This window comes from Coregonus clupeaformis, chromosome 9 (genome assembly GCF_020615455.1).
Source record: "Coregonus clupeaformis isolate EN_2021a chromosome 9, ASM2061545v1, whole genome shotgun sequence".
NCBI lineage: Eukaryota > Metazoa > Chordata > Actinopteri > Salmoniformes > Salmonidae > Coregonus > Coregonus clupeaformis.
In genome coordinates, this window is record NC_059200.1 from 55,011,885 (window position 1) to 55,026,641 (window position 14,757).

The 14,757-nt window shown below is 42.8% G+C and overlaps 1 protein-coding gene across 6 annotated transcripts in view; it reads left to right on the forward strand.

The window, feature by feature from the left end:
• The window catches only part of LOC121574108 (la-related protein 1), a 150,119-nt gene that overhangs the window by 102,471 nt on the left and 32,891 nt on the right, over positions 1 to 14,757 (forward strand). For all 6 annotated transcript variants that reach the window (XM_045222681.1, XM_045222680.1, XM_045222678.1 and 3 more), the window contains 2 exons: positions 10,671 to 10,833; positions 11,354 to 11,498. In XM_045222681.1, the coding sequence (XP_045078616.1) occupies positions 10,671 to 10,833; positions 11,354 to 11,498 (308 nt within the window). The remainder of the gene's footprint in view (positions 1 to 10,670; positions 10,834 to 11,353; positions 11,499 to 14,757) is intronic.

Below are 14,757 nucleotides of genomic sequence, written 5' to 3' on the forward strand. Positions count from 1 at the left end.
CCAGAGCGTGCAAACACCAGCAGAAGCCAGACAGCCAGTGGACAAGTTACGAGAGCCCTGGCATCTGGCTGGTTCGAGCTACACAAGTGGGCCAGCAACATGCCAAGTATCATCAATCACCTACCAAAGGAGGCCAGAACAGACAACCTCGAGCTTTGGTTCGCCTAAGAGAAAGAAGATTGAGTCTACCCTAGGCCTCAGCTGGCACTGTCAGTCAGACACCTTGGGGGTACAAGCTTCGAGCCGTGGACTATGGAGTGCCGACCATGCGGAATGTGTACAAGGTTCTCACCAGCCAGTACATTAATTCTGCCGTACACCACCCGAGCGAAACTGTTGGTCCAGCGCCTCTGGGATAAACATTGGGACTGGGGTGACCCTCTTCTTCCTCAAGATCTACTCCAGGCTTGGAACAATTGGGAAGGAGAGCTACAGATCCTGCCACGCATCACCCTGCCTAGGTGCTATGTACCTGCAGATGTCGACCAGTTGAGTGTCAACAGAGAGGTCCATGTGTTCTGCGAAGCTTCAGAGAAGGCCTACGGGTCTGTCGCGTACATGAAGACAGAAGATAGTCCTTGCAAGACCTACCTGTCCTTCCTGATGGCCAGGTCCAGAGTTGCTCCTAATCGACTACATTCCATGCCAAGACCCGAGCTCTGTGCAGCCGTCACTAGAGCCCAGCTTGCCAAGCTGCTAGAGAAAGAGCTTACCTTTAAAAATCAACCAGACCACCCTGTGGACAGATTCCACAACCGTGCTGATGTGGCTGCAGTCGGAATCCTTCCACTTCAAACCTTTTGTAGGCACCCGGGTGGCTGAGCTTCAAGAACTTACAGATCTCTGTGCATGGCGCTATGTGGATTCGGCGAGGAATCCCACAGATGACATCGAGATGCAAGACTCTGAAAGACCTTGCGGAGCTCAACAGATGGCGCCAAAGACCATAATTTCTCCTTCAATGTCCAGATGAGTGGCCAGCTAAGCCAAAAGCTCATCCTGAAGAGGACACGTCTGAACTCCGGAAGCCCACCTTCTGTGGTGTCACTGCAATTGCTGGTCCCCAAGACCCAGATGTGAGCCAGTGTACCACCTGGAAGGAGCTTCTAGAACATGCTACAGTTCATCCCATCGTCCTCGATCCTGGTCATCCATCCACTAGATTCCTGATCCAAGATTACAACAGCCGTATGTGCCATCCTGGCCCTGAGAGGGTGTTTGCAGAGATCCGCCGCACCTTTTGGATCCTCCGTGGGTGGGAAGCCATCCGTCACTTCCAGCACACCTGCACAGAATGCTGTAGATGGTAATCCAGACCTGCTGTCCCCAAGATGGCTGACCTGCCAGCTGCTCGCCTGTACCTCTTCAAGGCAGCCTTCCACTCCACGGGCATGGACTGCTTCGGGCCTGCCGTAACCCCTCCCAAGAGCCCTTAGCCTTTCTCAGGAGCAAATTGACGTCGCAATTTGGGGGTGGCTGGACGAAAGACTATTGAGAGTAAATATTAGTTCATCATAGGAGAGCTGTAGCTCCGCCCACCGGTGATGTGGAGCAGAGAATGCTGGGCAATATAACTGAGGAGAAGGAAGTAACTAGAGAAAGTACACACGCCAAGTGATAAGTTCCAGCCATCTCCTGTGATTACCTTTAGTTAGCATTTTTTTGTTTTAGCCAAGGCCAGTGTGCGTCCTTCAGAAATCTCACACACTCTTAGTTAACACAATTGTCAAGCCATACACTGTGCTGTGCCGTTCCTGCTCTATGTGAATCAGCGTCATTAAACTACCTCAACTGGAATCCTACCTGTCTGTCATCTGTGCCCTTACAAGCACCTGGGAGAGAACACATAGTGCTACGAAAACGCTAACAATATACAGTCATGGTCAAAAGTTTTGAGAATGACACAAGTATTGGTCTTCACAAAGTTTGCTGCTTCAGTGTTTTTAGATATTTTTGTCAGATTTTACTATGGTATACTGAAGTATAATTACAAGCATTCCATAAGTGTCAAAGGCTTTTATTGACAATTACATTAAGTTTATGCAGAGAGTCAATATTTGCAGTGTTGACCCTTCTTTTTCAAGACCTCTGCAATCCACCCTGGCATGCTGTCAATTAACTTCTGGGCCACATCCTGACTGATGGCAGCCCATTCTTGCATAATCAATGCTTGGAGTTTGTCAGAATTTGTGGGTTTTTGTTTGTCCACCCGCCTCTTGAAGATTGACCACAAGTTCTCAATGGGATTAAGGTCTGGGGAGTTTCCTGGCCATGGACCCAAAATGTCGATGTTTTGTTACCCGAGCCACTTAGTTATCACTTTTGCCTTATGGCAAGGTGCTCCATCATGCTGGAAAAGGCATTGTTTGTCACCAAACTGTTCTTGGATGGTTGGGAGAAGTTGCTCTCAGAGGATGTGTTGGTACCATTCTTTATCATGGCTGTGTTCTTAGGCAAAATTGTGAGTGAGCCCACTCCCTTGGCTGAGAAGCAACCCCACACATGAATGGTCTCAGGATGCTTTACTGTTGGCATGACACAGGACTGATGGTAGCGCTCACCTTGTCTTCTCCGGACAAGCTTTTTTCCGGATGCCCCAAACAATCGGAAAGGGGATTCATCAGAGAAAATGACTTTACCCCGTCCTCAGCAGTCCAATCACTGTACCTTTTGCAGAATATCAGTCTGTTCCTGATGTTTTTCCTGGAGAGAAGTGGCTTCCTCGCTGCCCTTCTTGACACCAGGCCATCCTCCAAAAGTCTTTGCCTCACTGTGCGTGCAGATACACTCACACCTGCCTGCTGCCCTTCCTGAGCAAGCTCTGCACTGGTGGTCCCCCGATCCCGCAGCTGAATCAACTTTGGGAGACGGTCCTGGCGCTTGCTGGACTTTCTTGGGCGCCCTGAAGCCTTCTTCACAACAATTGAACCTCTCCCCTTGAAGTTCCTGATGATCCGATATATGGTTGATTAGGTGCAATCTTACTTGCAGCAATATCCTTGCCTGTGAAGCCCTTTTTGTGCAAAGCAATGATGACGGCACATGTTTCCTTGCAGGTAACCATGGTTAACAGAGGAAGAACAATGATTTCAAGCACCACCCTCCTTTTAAAGCTTCCAGTCTGTTATTCTAACTGAATCAGCATGACAGAGTGATCTCCAGTCTTGTCCTCGTCAACACTCTCACCTGTGTTAACGAGAGAATCACTGACATGAGATCAGCTGGTCCTTTTGTGGCAGGGCAGAAATGCAGTGGAAATGTTTTTTGGGGATTAAGTTCATTTTCATGGCAAAGAGGGACTTTGCAATTAATTGCAATTCATCTAATCACTCTTCATAACATTCTGGAGTATATGCAAATTGCCATCCTAAAAACTGAGGCAGCAGACTTAGTGAAAATGAATATTTGTGTCATTCTCAAAACTTTTGACCACGACTGTACAGTCCAACAGGTCCTCCACTTCAGATTGTGTATGTGTGCCATTGAGGTAAGAGTGCCTTTGAACGGGGTATGGTAGTAGGTGCCAGGCGTACCAGTTTCAGTGTGTCAAGAACTGCAACGCTGCTGAGTTTTTCATGCTCAACAGTTTCCCGTGTGTATCAAGAATGTTCCACCACCCAAAGGACATCCAGCCAACTTGACACAACTGTGGGAAGCATTGGAGTAAACATGGGCCAGCATCCCTGTGGAATGCTTTCTACACCTTGTAGTCCATGCCGTGACGAATTGAGGCTGTTCTGAGGGTAAAATGGGTGCAAGTCAATATTAGGAAGGTGTTGTACACTCAGTGTATAATAGCTTAGATTGAAATGAACGGATTGATGTCAATTGTTGTTTTATATATCAGTTCATAGACCGATGCCAAGGGATTGCGACTTCCAAGACCTGTTCCCAACTGACTTGAATTTTATGCAGCGTAGCTTTTAATGAGAATGACAGATCTATAACTCAAATTTCTATGTGAATTTGCTCGGGTTGCCTAAAAAGTTACATATTGCAGCTTTAAAGTCAAAAGGTTTGACAGCTTTGCTGCATAAAATTGAAGTCGCTGCATTAACTTCTAACTTGTCAATGTTTTAATTGGATCAGATTTTTATAGCTCATATTTCAATGGCCATAATGAACAAATATGGTGACCTTGTTTTAGTCCTATTGACAATTCAAAGTTCTCAGAGAAGTAAACATTGTTCATGAATTATTATACATAACCTTTACCCATCCTATAAGATTCTCTGAAGTTGAAAAAGTCTTGGCACTTATAAATGAATTCTCAAAATCTGGATGACAAGCCCCCCCATCCACAGGTCACTGAATGGTTTGATGAGCATGACAATGATGTAAACCATTTGCCATTGCAATCTCAGTTACCAGATCTCAACCCAAATGAACACTTATGGGAGATTCTGGAGTGGCGCCTGAGACAGCGTTTTCCACCGCCACCGCCATCAACAAAAAACAAAACAAATTATGAAATTTCTCGGGAAGAATGGTGTCTCATCCCTCCAATATTTAAGAGACTTGTTTTTTGTACTGTCCCCCCGGATGCTGCTTCATTCAGTTGGAGAAACATTTTTTTTACTTCATTCTCCATTTGTAGAAAAATTCTGTATGATCTATGTTGAAGGTTCAAGAAGAACTTAGCATTTTTTTGTTTAACTGAGTCAGGTTTGTTGGCCTCCTTGCTCGCACACACTTTTTCAGTTCTGCCCACATATTTTCTATAAGATTGAGGTCAGGGCTTTGTGATGGCCACTCCAATACCTTGACTTTGTTGTCCTTAAGCCATTTTGTCACAACTTTGGAAGTATGCTTGGGGTCATTCGATGATGGTGTTCTTCGGCTTGCAAGCATTCCCCTTTTTCCTCCAAACATATGGTGGTCATTATGGCCAAACAGTTCTATTTTTGTTTCATCAGACCAGAGGACATTTCTCCAAAAAGTACGATCTTTGTCCCCATGTGCAGTTGCAAACCGTAGTCTGACTTTTTTATGGCGGTTTTGGAGCAGTGGCTTCTTCCTTGCTGAGCGGCCTTTCAGGTTATGTCGATATAGGACTCGTTTTACTGTGGATATAGATACTCTTCACAAGGTCTTTTTGCTGTAGTTCTGGGATTGATTTGCAATTTTCTGCACCAAAGGACGTTCATCTCTAGGAGACAGAACGCGTCTCCTTCCTGAGCGGTATGATGGCTGCATGGTCCCTTGGTGTTTATACTTGCGTACTATTGTTTGTACAGATGAACGTGGTACCTTCAGGCATTTGGAAATTGCTCCCAAGCATGAACCATACTTGTGGAGGTCTACAATTTTTTTTCTGAGGTCTTGGCTGATTTCTTTTGATTTTCCCATGATGTCAAGCAAAGAGGCACTGAGTTTGAAGGTAGGCCTTGAAATACATCCACATGTACACCTCCAATTGACTCAAATTATGTCAATTAGCCTATCAGAAGCTTCTAAAGCCATGACATCATTTTCTGGAATTTTCCAAGCGGTTTAAAGGCACAGTCAACTTAGTGTATGTAAACTTCTGACCCACTGGAATTGTGATACAGTGAATTATAAGTGAAATAATCTGTCTGTAAACAATTGTTGGAAAAATTACTTGTGTCATGCACAAAGTAGATGTCCTAACCGACTTGCCAAAACTATAGTTTGTTAACAAGAAATTTGTGGAGTGGTTGAAAAAAAAGTTTTAATGACTCCAACCTAAGTGTATGTAAACTTCAGACTTCAACTGTATCTACAGTACAAAATCCATGTGTGTGTATGCATGTGTCTGTGCCTATGTTTGTGTTGCTTTATAGTCCCCGCTGTTCCATAAGGTTTTTTTTCCTTCTGTTTTTTAAATCTAATTTTACTCTGTGGATCAGTTACTTGATGTGGAATAAAGTTCCATGTAGTCATGGCTCTATGTGGTACTGTGCGGCTCCCATAGTCTGTCCTGGACTTGGGGACTGTGAAGAGACATCTTGTGGGGTATGCATGGGTGTCCGAGCTGTGCGCCAGTAGTTCAGACAGACAGCTCGGTGCATTCAACATGTCAATACCTCTCATAAATACAAGTAGTGATGAAGTCAATCTCTCCTCCACTTTAAGCCAGGAGAGATTGACATGCATATTATTAATATTAGTTCTCTGTGTACATCCAACGGCCAGCCGTGCTGCCCTGTTCTGAGCCAATTGCAATTTTCCTAAGTCCTTTTTTGTGGCACCTGACCACACGACTGAACAGTAGTCCAGGTGTGACAAAACTAGGGCATGTAGGACCTGCCCACTTTATTATGGACAGACTTCTCTTTCATAACGTCTGAGATCCCCAGAGATTGGAAAGCTGCCGCGGTCATCCCCCTCTTCGAAGGGGGTGACACTCTAGATCCAAACTGCTACAGACCTATATCCATCCTGCCCTGCCTTTCGAAAGTATTTGAAAGCCAAGTTAACAAACAGATCACCGACCATTTCGAATACCACCGTACCTTCTCCGCTATGCAATCCGGTTTCCGAGCTAGTCATGGGTGCACTTCAGCCACTCTCAAGGTCCTAAACGATATTATAACCGCGATTGATAATAGACAGTACTGTGCAGCCGTCTTCATCGACCTGGCCAAGGCTTTCGACTCTGTCAACCACCGCATTCTTATTGGCAGACTAAATAGCCTTGGTTTCTCAAATGACTGCCTCGCCTGGTTCACCAACTACTTCTCAGATAGAGTTCAGTGTGTCAAATCGGAGGGCCTGTTGTCTGGACCTCTGGCAGTCTCTATGGGTGTGCGACAGGGTTCAATTCTCGGGCCGACTCTATTCTCTGTGTATATCAATGATGTCCCTCTTGCTGCTGGTGACTCTCAGATCCACCTTTACGCAGACGACACCATTTTGTATACATCTGGCCCTTCATTGGACACTGTGTTAACAAACCTCCAAACAAGCTTCAATGCCATACAACACTCCTTCCGTGGCCTCCAACTGCTCTTAAACGCTAGTAAAACTAAATGCATGCTCTTCAATCGAACGCTGCTTGCACCCGCCTGCCCGACTACAATCACTACTCTCGGCGGGTCTGACTTAGAATATGTGGACAACTACAAATACCTAGGTGTCTGGTTAGACTGTAAACTCTCGTTCCAGACTCACATAAAGAATCTCCAATCCAAAGTTAAATCTAGAATCGGCTTCCTATTTCGCAACAAAGCCTCCTTCACTCATGCTGCCAAACATGCCCTCGTAAAACTGACTATCCTACCGATCCTTGACTTCGGCGATGTCATTTACAAAATAGCCTCCAACACTCTACTCAGCAAATTGGATGTAGTCTATCACAGTGCCATCCGTTTTGTCTCCAAAGCCCCATACACTACCCACCACTGTGACCTGTACGCTCTTGTTGGCTGGTCCTCACTACATGTTCGTCGTCAAACCCACTGGCTCCAGGCCATCTATAAATCACTGCTAGGCAAATCCCCGCCTTATCTTAGCTCATTGGTCACCATAGCAGCACCCACCCGTAGCCTGCGCTCCAGCAGGTATATCTCACTGGTCATTCCCAAAGCCAACACCTCCTTTGGCCGCCATTCCTTCCAGTTCTCTGCTGCCAATGACTGGAACGAATTGCAAAAATCTCTGAAGCTGGAGACTCTTATCTCCCTCAATAACTTTAAGCATCAGTTGTCAGAGCACCTTACCGATCACTGCACCTGTACACAGCCCATCTGAAATTAGCCCACCCAACTACCTCATCCCTATATTGTTATTTATTTTGCTCTTTTGCACCCCAGTATCTCTATTTGCACATAATCTCTTGCACATCTAGCATTCCAGTGTTAATACTATTGTAATTATTTTGCACTATAGCCTATTTATTGCCTTACCTCCATAACTTGCTACATTTGCACACACTGTATATATATTTTCTGTTGTATTTTTGACTTTATGTTTTTTACCCCATATGTAACTCTGTGTTGTTTTTATTGCACTGCTTTGCTTTATCTTGGCCAGGTCGCAGTTGTAAATGAGAACCTGTTCTCAACTGGCTTACCTGGTTAAATAAAGGTGAAAAAAAAAAAAAACTTCTGCCCATCTTAGCTACTGTTGTATCAATATGTTTTGACCATGACAGTTTACAATCCAGGGTTACTCCAAGCAGTTTAGTCATCTCAACTTGCTCAATTTCCACATTATTTATTACAAGATTTAGTTGAGGTTTAGGGTTTAGTGAATTATTTGTCCCGAATACAATGCTTTTAGTTTTAGAAATATTTAGGACTAACTTATTCCTTGTCACCCGCTCTGAAACTAACTGCAACTCTTTAAGTGTTGCAGTCATTTCAGTCGCTGTAGTAGCTGACATGTATAGTGTTGAGTAATCCGCATACATAGACACTCTGGCTTTACTCAAAGCCAGTGGCATGTCATTAGTTAAGATTGAAAAAAGTAATGGGCCTAGAAAGCTGCCCTGGGGAATTCCTGATTCTACCTGGATTATGTTGGAGAGGCTTCCATTAAATAATACCCTCTGTGTTCTGTTAGACAGGTAACTCTGTATCCACAATATAGCAGGTGGAGTAAAGCCATAACACACGTTTTTCCAGCAGCAAACTATGATTGATAATGTCAAAAGCTGCACTGAAGTCTAACAAAACAGAACCCACAATCTTTTTATCATCAATTTCTCTCAGCCAATCATCAGTCATTTGTGTAAGTGCTGTGCTCGTTGAAAGCATGCTGAACGTTTGTCAATTTGTTTACTATAAACTAGCATTGTATCTGGTCAAAAACAAGTTTTTTCAACAGTTTGCTAAGGGTTGGTAACAGGCTAATTGTTTGGCTATTTGAGCCAGTAAAGGGGGCTTTACTATTCTTAGGTAGCGGAATGACTTTTGCTTCCCTCCAAGCCTGGGGGCACACACATTCTAGTAGGCTTAAATTGAAAATATGGCAAATAGGAGTGGCAATATCGTCCGCTATTATCCTCAGTATTTTTCCATCCAACTTGTCAGACCCCGGTGGCTTGTCATTGTTAATAATTTTTTCACCTCTTCCACACTCACTTTACGGAATTCAAAATTACAATGTTTGTCTTTCATAATTGGGTCAGATATACTTGGATGTGTAGTGCCAGCAATTGCTGCTGGCATGTCATGCCTAAGTTTGCTAATCTTGCCAATGATTTTTTTTTAAAGTAGTTGGCAATATCAGTTGGTTTTTTTGATGAATAAGCCATCTGATTCAATGAATGATGGAGCTGAGTTTGCCTTTTTCCCCAACATTTCATTTAAGGTGCTCCAAAGCTTTTTACTATCATTCTTTGTCATTTATCTTTGTTTCATAATGTAGTTTCTTCTTATTTTTATTCATTTTAGTCACATGATTTCTCAATTTGGAATATGTTTGCCAATCGGTTGTGCAGCCAGACTTATTTGCCATTCCTTTTGCCTCATCCCTCTTAACCATACAATTTTTCAATTCCTCACCAATCCATGGTGGAGTTTTTACAGTCATTTTCTTAAGAATAAGCATTTTCATAAATGTGTCAAGTGCAGTGTCTGTTTGCTCCTCATTACACACCACGGACCAACACATTCTTTACATCAACAACATAGGAATCACTACAAAACATATTATATGTCCTCTTATACACAATATTAGGCCCAGCCTTTGGAGATATGGCTACTATATTGTGATCACTACATCCAATGGATTTGGATACTGCTTTCAAACAAATCTCTGCAGCATTAGTAAAGATATGATCAATACATGTTGATGATTTAATTCCTGTGCTGTTTGTAACTACCCTGGTAGGTTGACTGATAACCTGAACCAGGTTGCAGGCACTGGTTACAGTTTGAAGCTTTCTCTTGATTGGGCAGCCTGATGAAAGCCAGTCAATATTTAAATCACCCAGAAAGTATACCTCTCTATTGATATCACATACATTATCAAGCATTTCACACATGTTATCCAGATACTGTCTGTTAGCACTTGGTGGTCTATAGCAGCTTCCCACCAGAATGGGCTTTAGGTGAGGCAGATGAACCTGTAGCCATAGTACTTCAACAGTATTTAACATGAGATCCTCTCTAATCTTCACATGAATGTGGTTCTGAATATAAACAGCAACACCTCCACCATTGGCATTTCTATATTTTCTGTAACTGTTATAACCTTGTATTGCTACCACTATCATCACAGGTATTATCTAAGTGAGTTTCAGAATATGAATGTCATCTGTTACTAGCAAATTATTGATTTAATGAGCCTTGTTTCTTAAGCTACATATGTTAATGTGGGTTATTTTGAGCACTTTTATTCTGGGATGCGTACTTGTTTTTATTGCTTTACTAGGAAGCTTAGCAGCAGTAGATGTGCTCATGTTCTTTATGTTAGTGCAGGGTGAGCTCCACACCGTGGACTTCTTCCTAGGGCACACTGGCTCAGTGCTAACAGTATAAATCTGGTTCTTTGGCACATGAGATTTATACTGATTTATACTTCAGAGGCATTCAGGGCAGTTAGAGGGACATAAATTAGGTTACTTATATTGGGTTCAACAGCTGTGCTGCAAATGTCTCCCTGCTGTTGCTGAACTCTCGTAGCTCTGTAGCCTTGTTTACTTGTAGTAGGCTTGTGACAGCGGCCCTGTAATGGTTTACTACTGCTATGTCTCCCACCAGGCCACTATGACTACAATTATGGCTACAAGGCCTACAACGGGAAGGACGGCGCCTACGGACAGAAGTTTGGCGCTCCAGTGACCTACTACTACGACAACATGAGCAGCAATGACCTGTACTCAGTTGACCAGGACCTGCTTAAGGACTACGTCAAAAGGCAGATGTGAGTACTACCTACCGTTGGTATTTAAATGTACTTCCATTGGTTACTACGCTTTATAGGTCAAAGTTTCAAGAGGAAGCAGATGTCACTGATATTTTGTTCAGCCTTGGAATAGTGTAATATAATATATAGAAGCCATTTAGCAGACACTTTTATCCAAACCGACTTAATCATGCATGCATTCATTTTCATATGGGTGGCCCCAGAATATAACATGGAATCGGAATCAAGGTGTAAATACATAGGCCTATACTATTTCCATGATGAAATTCCATCGCCAATACAACTGGTTACAATTGAAATGCCATTCATCTCCAACTCAAACGAAACTGAGAACTTAGGCAAATATTTAGTCTGAAGACTTTTCCCACATATCATTGTACTCCCTGACAAAGGCTTTGTTGAAAGTTTTTTAAAGTTTTTTTCTTCTATTGAACATGCCTTCATAATAAAGGCATTTTAATCATAGGAAGAGTACCTTGATCCTCCTTGTTTTTGGACTTTCCGCATCTCTCCGTAGTGAGTACTACTTCAGCCTTGACAACCTGGAGCGGGACTTCTTCCTGCGCAGGAAGATGGACCAGGAGGGTTTCCTGTCCCTTGGCCTGATCGCCAGCTTCCACAGGGTGCAGGCCCTCACCACTGACGTCAACCTCATCGTAGAGGTACACTATGTTCCTGATTTACATGTTTATATAGCCAGATGGCTTTAGTCTCAGAACTAAAATAAGTTTCTATGCCTCATCAGCTGTATAATGTGTATGTAATTCAAGGCTTTTCATTGAGCTTTGACTTGTAAAAAACAGTTTCTGCAGACCATACTTCATAGGACTGATCTCTCTTGAAAAATAGAAACATCGATGTTAAATATCTATCTACACACCCCTTAAAATTTGTGGATATGGCTATTTCAGCCACACCCGTTGCTGACATGTGTATGAAATCGAGCACACAGACATGCAATCTCCATAGACAAACATTGGCAGTAGAATGGCCTTACTGAAGAAATTAAATTGGTTTCCATGGCTGAGCAGCCGCACACAAACCTAAGATCACCATGCGCAATGCCAAGTGTCGGCTGGAGTGGTGTAAAGCTTGCCGCCATTGGACTCAGGAGCAGTGGAAACGCGTTCTCTGGAGTGGTGAATCACGCTTCACAATCTGGTAGTCCAACAGACAAATCTGAGTTTGGCAGATGCTAGGAGAACGCTACCTGCCCCAATGCATAGTTCCAACTGTAAAGTTTGGTGGAGGATAAATAATCGTCTGGGGCTGTTTTTCATGGTTCGGGCCAGGCCCCTTAGTTCCAAATAAGGGAAATCTTAATGCTACAGCATACAATGACATTCTAGACGATTCTGTGCTTCCAACTTGTGGCAACAGCTTGAGGAAGGCCATTTCCTGTTTCAGCATGACAATATACCCGTGCACAAAGCGAGGTCCATACAGAAATGTTTTTTTGAGATCGGTGTAGAAGAACTTGACTGGCCTGCGCAGAGCCCTGACTTCAACCCCATCGAACAACTTTGTGATGAATTGGAACGCCGACTACGAGCCAGGCCTAATCGCCCAACATCAGTGCCTGACCTCACATGCTCTTGTGGCTGAATGGAAACAAGTCCCTGCAGCAATGTTCCAACATCTAGTGGAAAGCCTTCCCAGAAGAGTGGAGACTGTTATAGCAGCAAAGGGGGAACCAACTCCATATTAATGCCTATGATTTTAGAATGTGATGTTCGACGAGCAGGTGTCCACATACATTTGGTCATGTATTTTGTGTGTTTGTGTGTATATATATATATATATATATATATATACACACACACACACACACACTCACACTCACTACCGGTCAGAAGTTTTAGAACACCTACTCATTCAAGGGTTTTTCTTTGTTTTTACTTTTTTCTACATTGTAGAATAATACTGAAGACATCAAAACTATGAAATAACACATATGGAATCATGTAGTAACCAAAAAAGTGTTAAACAAATCAAAATATATTTGAGATTTCAGATTCTTCAAATAGCCACCATTTGCCTTGATGACAGCTTTGCAGACTCTTGGCATTCTCTCAACCAGCTTCACTTGGAATGCTTTTCCAACAGTCTTGAAGAAGTTACCACATATTCTGAGCACTTGTTGGCTGCTTTTCCTTCACTCTGCGGTCCGACTTGATTTGGTTGAGGTTGGGTGATTTTGGAGGCCAGGTCATCTGATGCAGCACTCCATCACTCTCCTTCTTGGTAAAATAGCCCTTACACAGCCTGGAGGTGTTTTGGGTCATTGTCCTGTTGAAAAACAAATTATAGTCCCACTAAGCCCAAACCAGATGGGATGGCGTATCGCTGCAGAATGCTGTGGCAGCCATGCTGGTTAAGTGTCATCACAGACAGTGTCACCAGCAAAGCACCCCCACACCATAACACCTCCTCCTCCATGCTTTACGGTGGGAAATACACATGTGGAGATCATCCGATCATCCACACCGCTTCTCACAAAGACACAGCGGTTGGAACCAAAGATCTCAAATTTGGACTCCAGACCAAAGGACACATTTCCACCGGTCTAATGTCCATTGCTCGTGTTTCTTCGCCAAAGCAAGTCTCTTCTTCTTTTTGGTGTCCTGTAGTAGTGGTTTCTTTGCAGCAATTCTGCAGCAATTCGACCATGAAGGCCTGATTCACACAGTCTCCTCTGAACAGTTGATGTTGAGATGTGTCTGTTACTTGAACTCTGTGGAGCATTTATTTGGGCTGCAATTTCTGAGGCTGGTAACTCTAATGAACTTATCCTCTGCAGCAGAGGTAACTCTGGGTCTTCCATTCCTTTGGCGGTCCTCATGAGAGCCAGTTTCATCATAGTGTTTGATGGGTTTTACGACTGCACTTGAAGAAACATTCAAAGTTCTTGACATTTTCCTTATTGACTGAACTTCATGTCTTAAAGTTATGATGGACTGTCGTTTCTCTTTGCTTATTTGAGCTGTTCTTGCCATAATATGGACTTGCTATTTTACCAAATAGGGCTATATTCTGTATACCACCCCAACCTTGTCACAACACAACTGATTGGCTCAAATGCATTAAGAAGGAAAGAAATTCCACAAATTAACTTTTAACAAGGCACACCTGTTAATTGAAATGCATTTCAGGTGACTGCCTCATGAAGCTGGTTGACAGAATGCCAAGAGTGTGAAAAGCTGTCATCAAGGGAAAGGGTGGCTACTTTGAAGAATCTCAAATATAAAATATATTTTGATTTGTTTAACACTGTTTTGGTTACTACATGATTCCAAATGTGTTATTTCATAGTTTTGATGTCTTCACTATTATTCTACAATGTAGAAAATAGTAAAAAATAAAGAAAAACCGTTGAATGAGTAGGTATTCTAAAACTTTTGACCAGTTGTGTATGTGTGTGTCTGTATGTGTGTATGTAATGTATATATATACATTACAGTTCAAAAGTTTGGGGTTACTTAGAAATGTCCTTGTTTTTGAAAGAAAAGCCATTTTTCTGTCCATTAAAATAACATCAAATTGATCAGAAATACAGTGTAGACAGCTGGAAACGTCAGATTTTTAATGGGATATATACATAGGCGTACAGAGGCCCATTATCAGCAACCATCAGTCCGGTGTTCCAATGGCACGTTGTGTTTGCTAATCCAAGTTTATAATTTTAAAAGGCTAATTGATCATTAGAAAACCCTTTTGCAATAATGTTAGCACAGCTGAAAACTGTTGTGCTGATTTAAAGAAGCAATAAAACTGGCCTTCTTGAGACTGGTTGAGTATCTGGAGCATTAGCAATTGTGGGTTTGATTAAAGGCTCAAAATGGCCAGAAACAAATAACTTTCTTCTGAAACTCGTCAGTCTATTCTTGTTCTGAGAAATGAAGGCTATTCCATGCGAGAAAT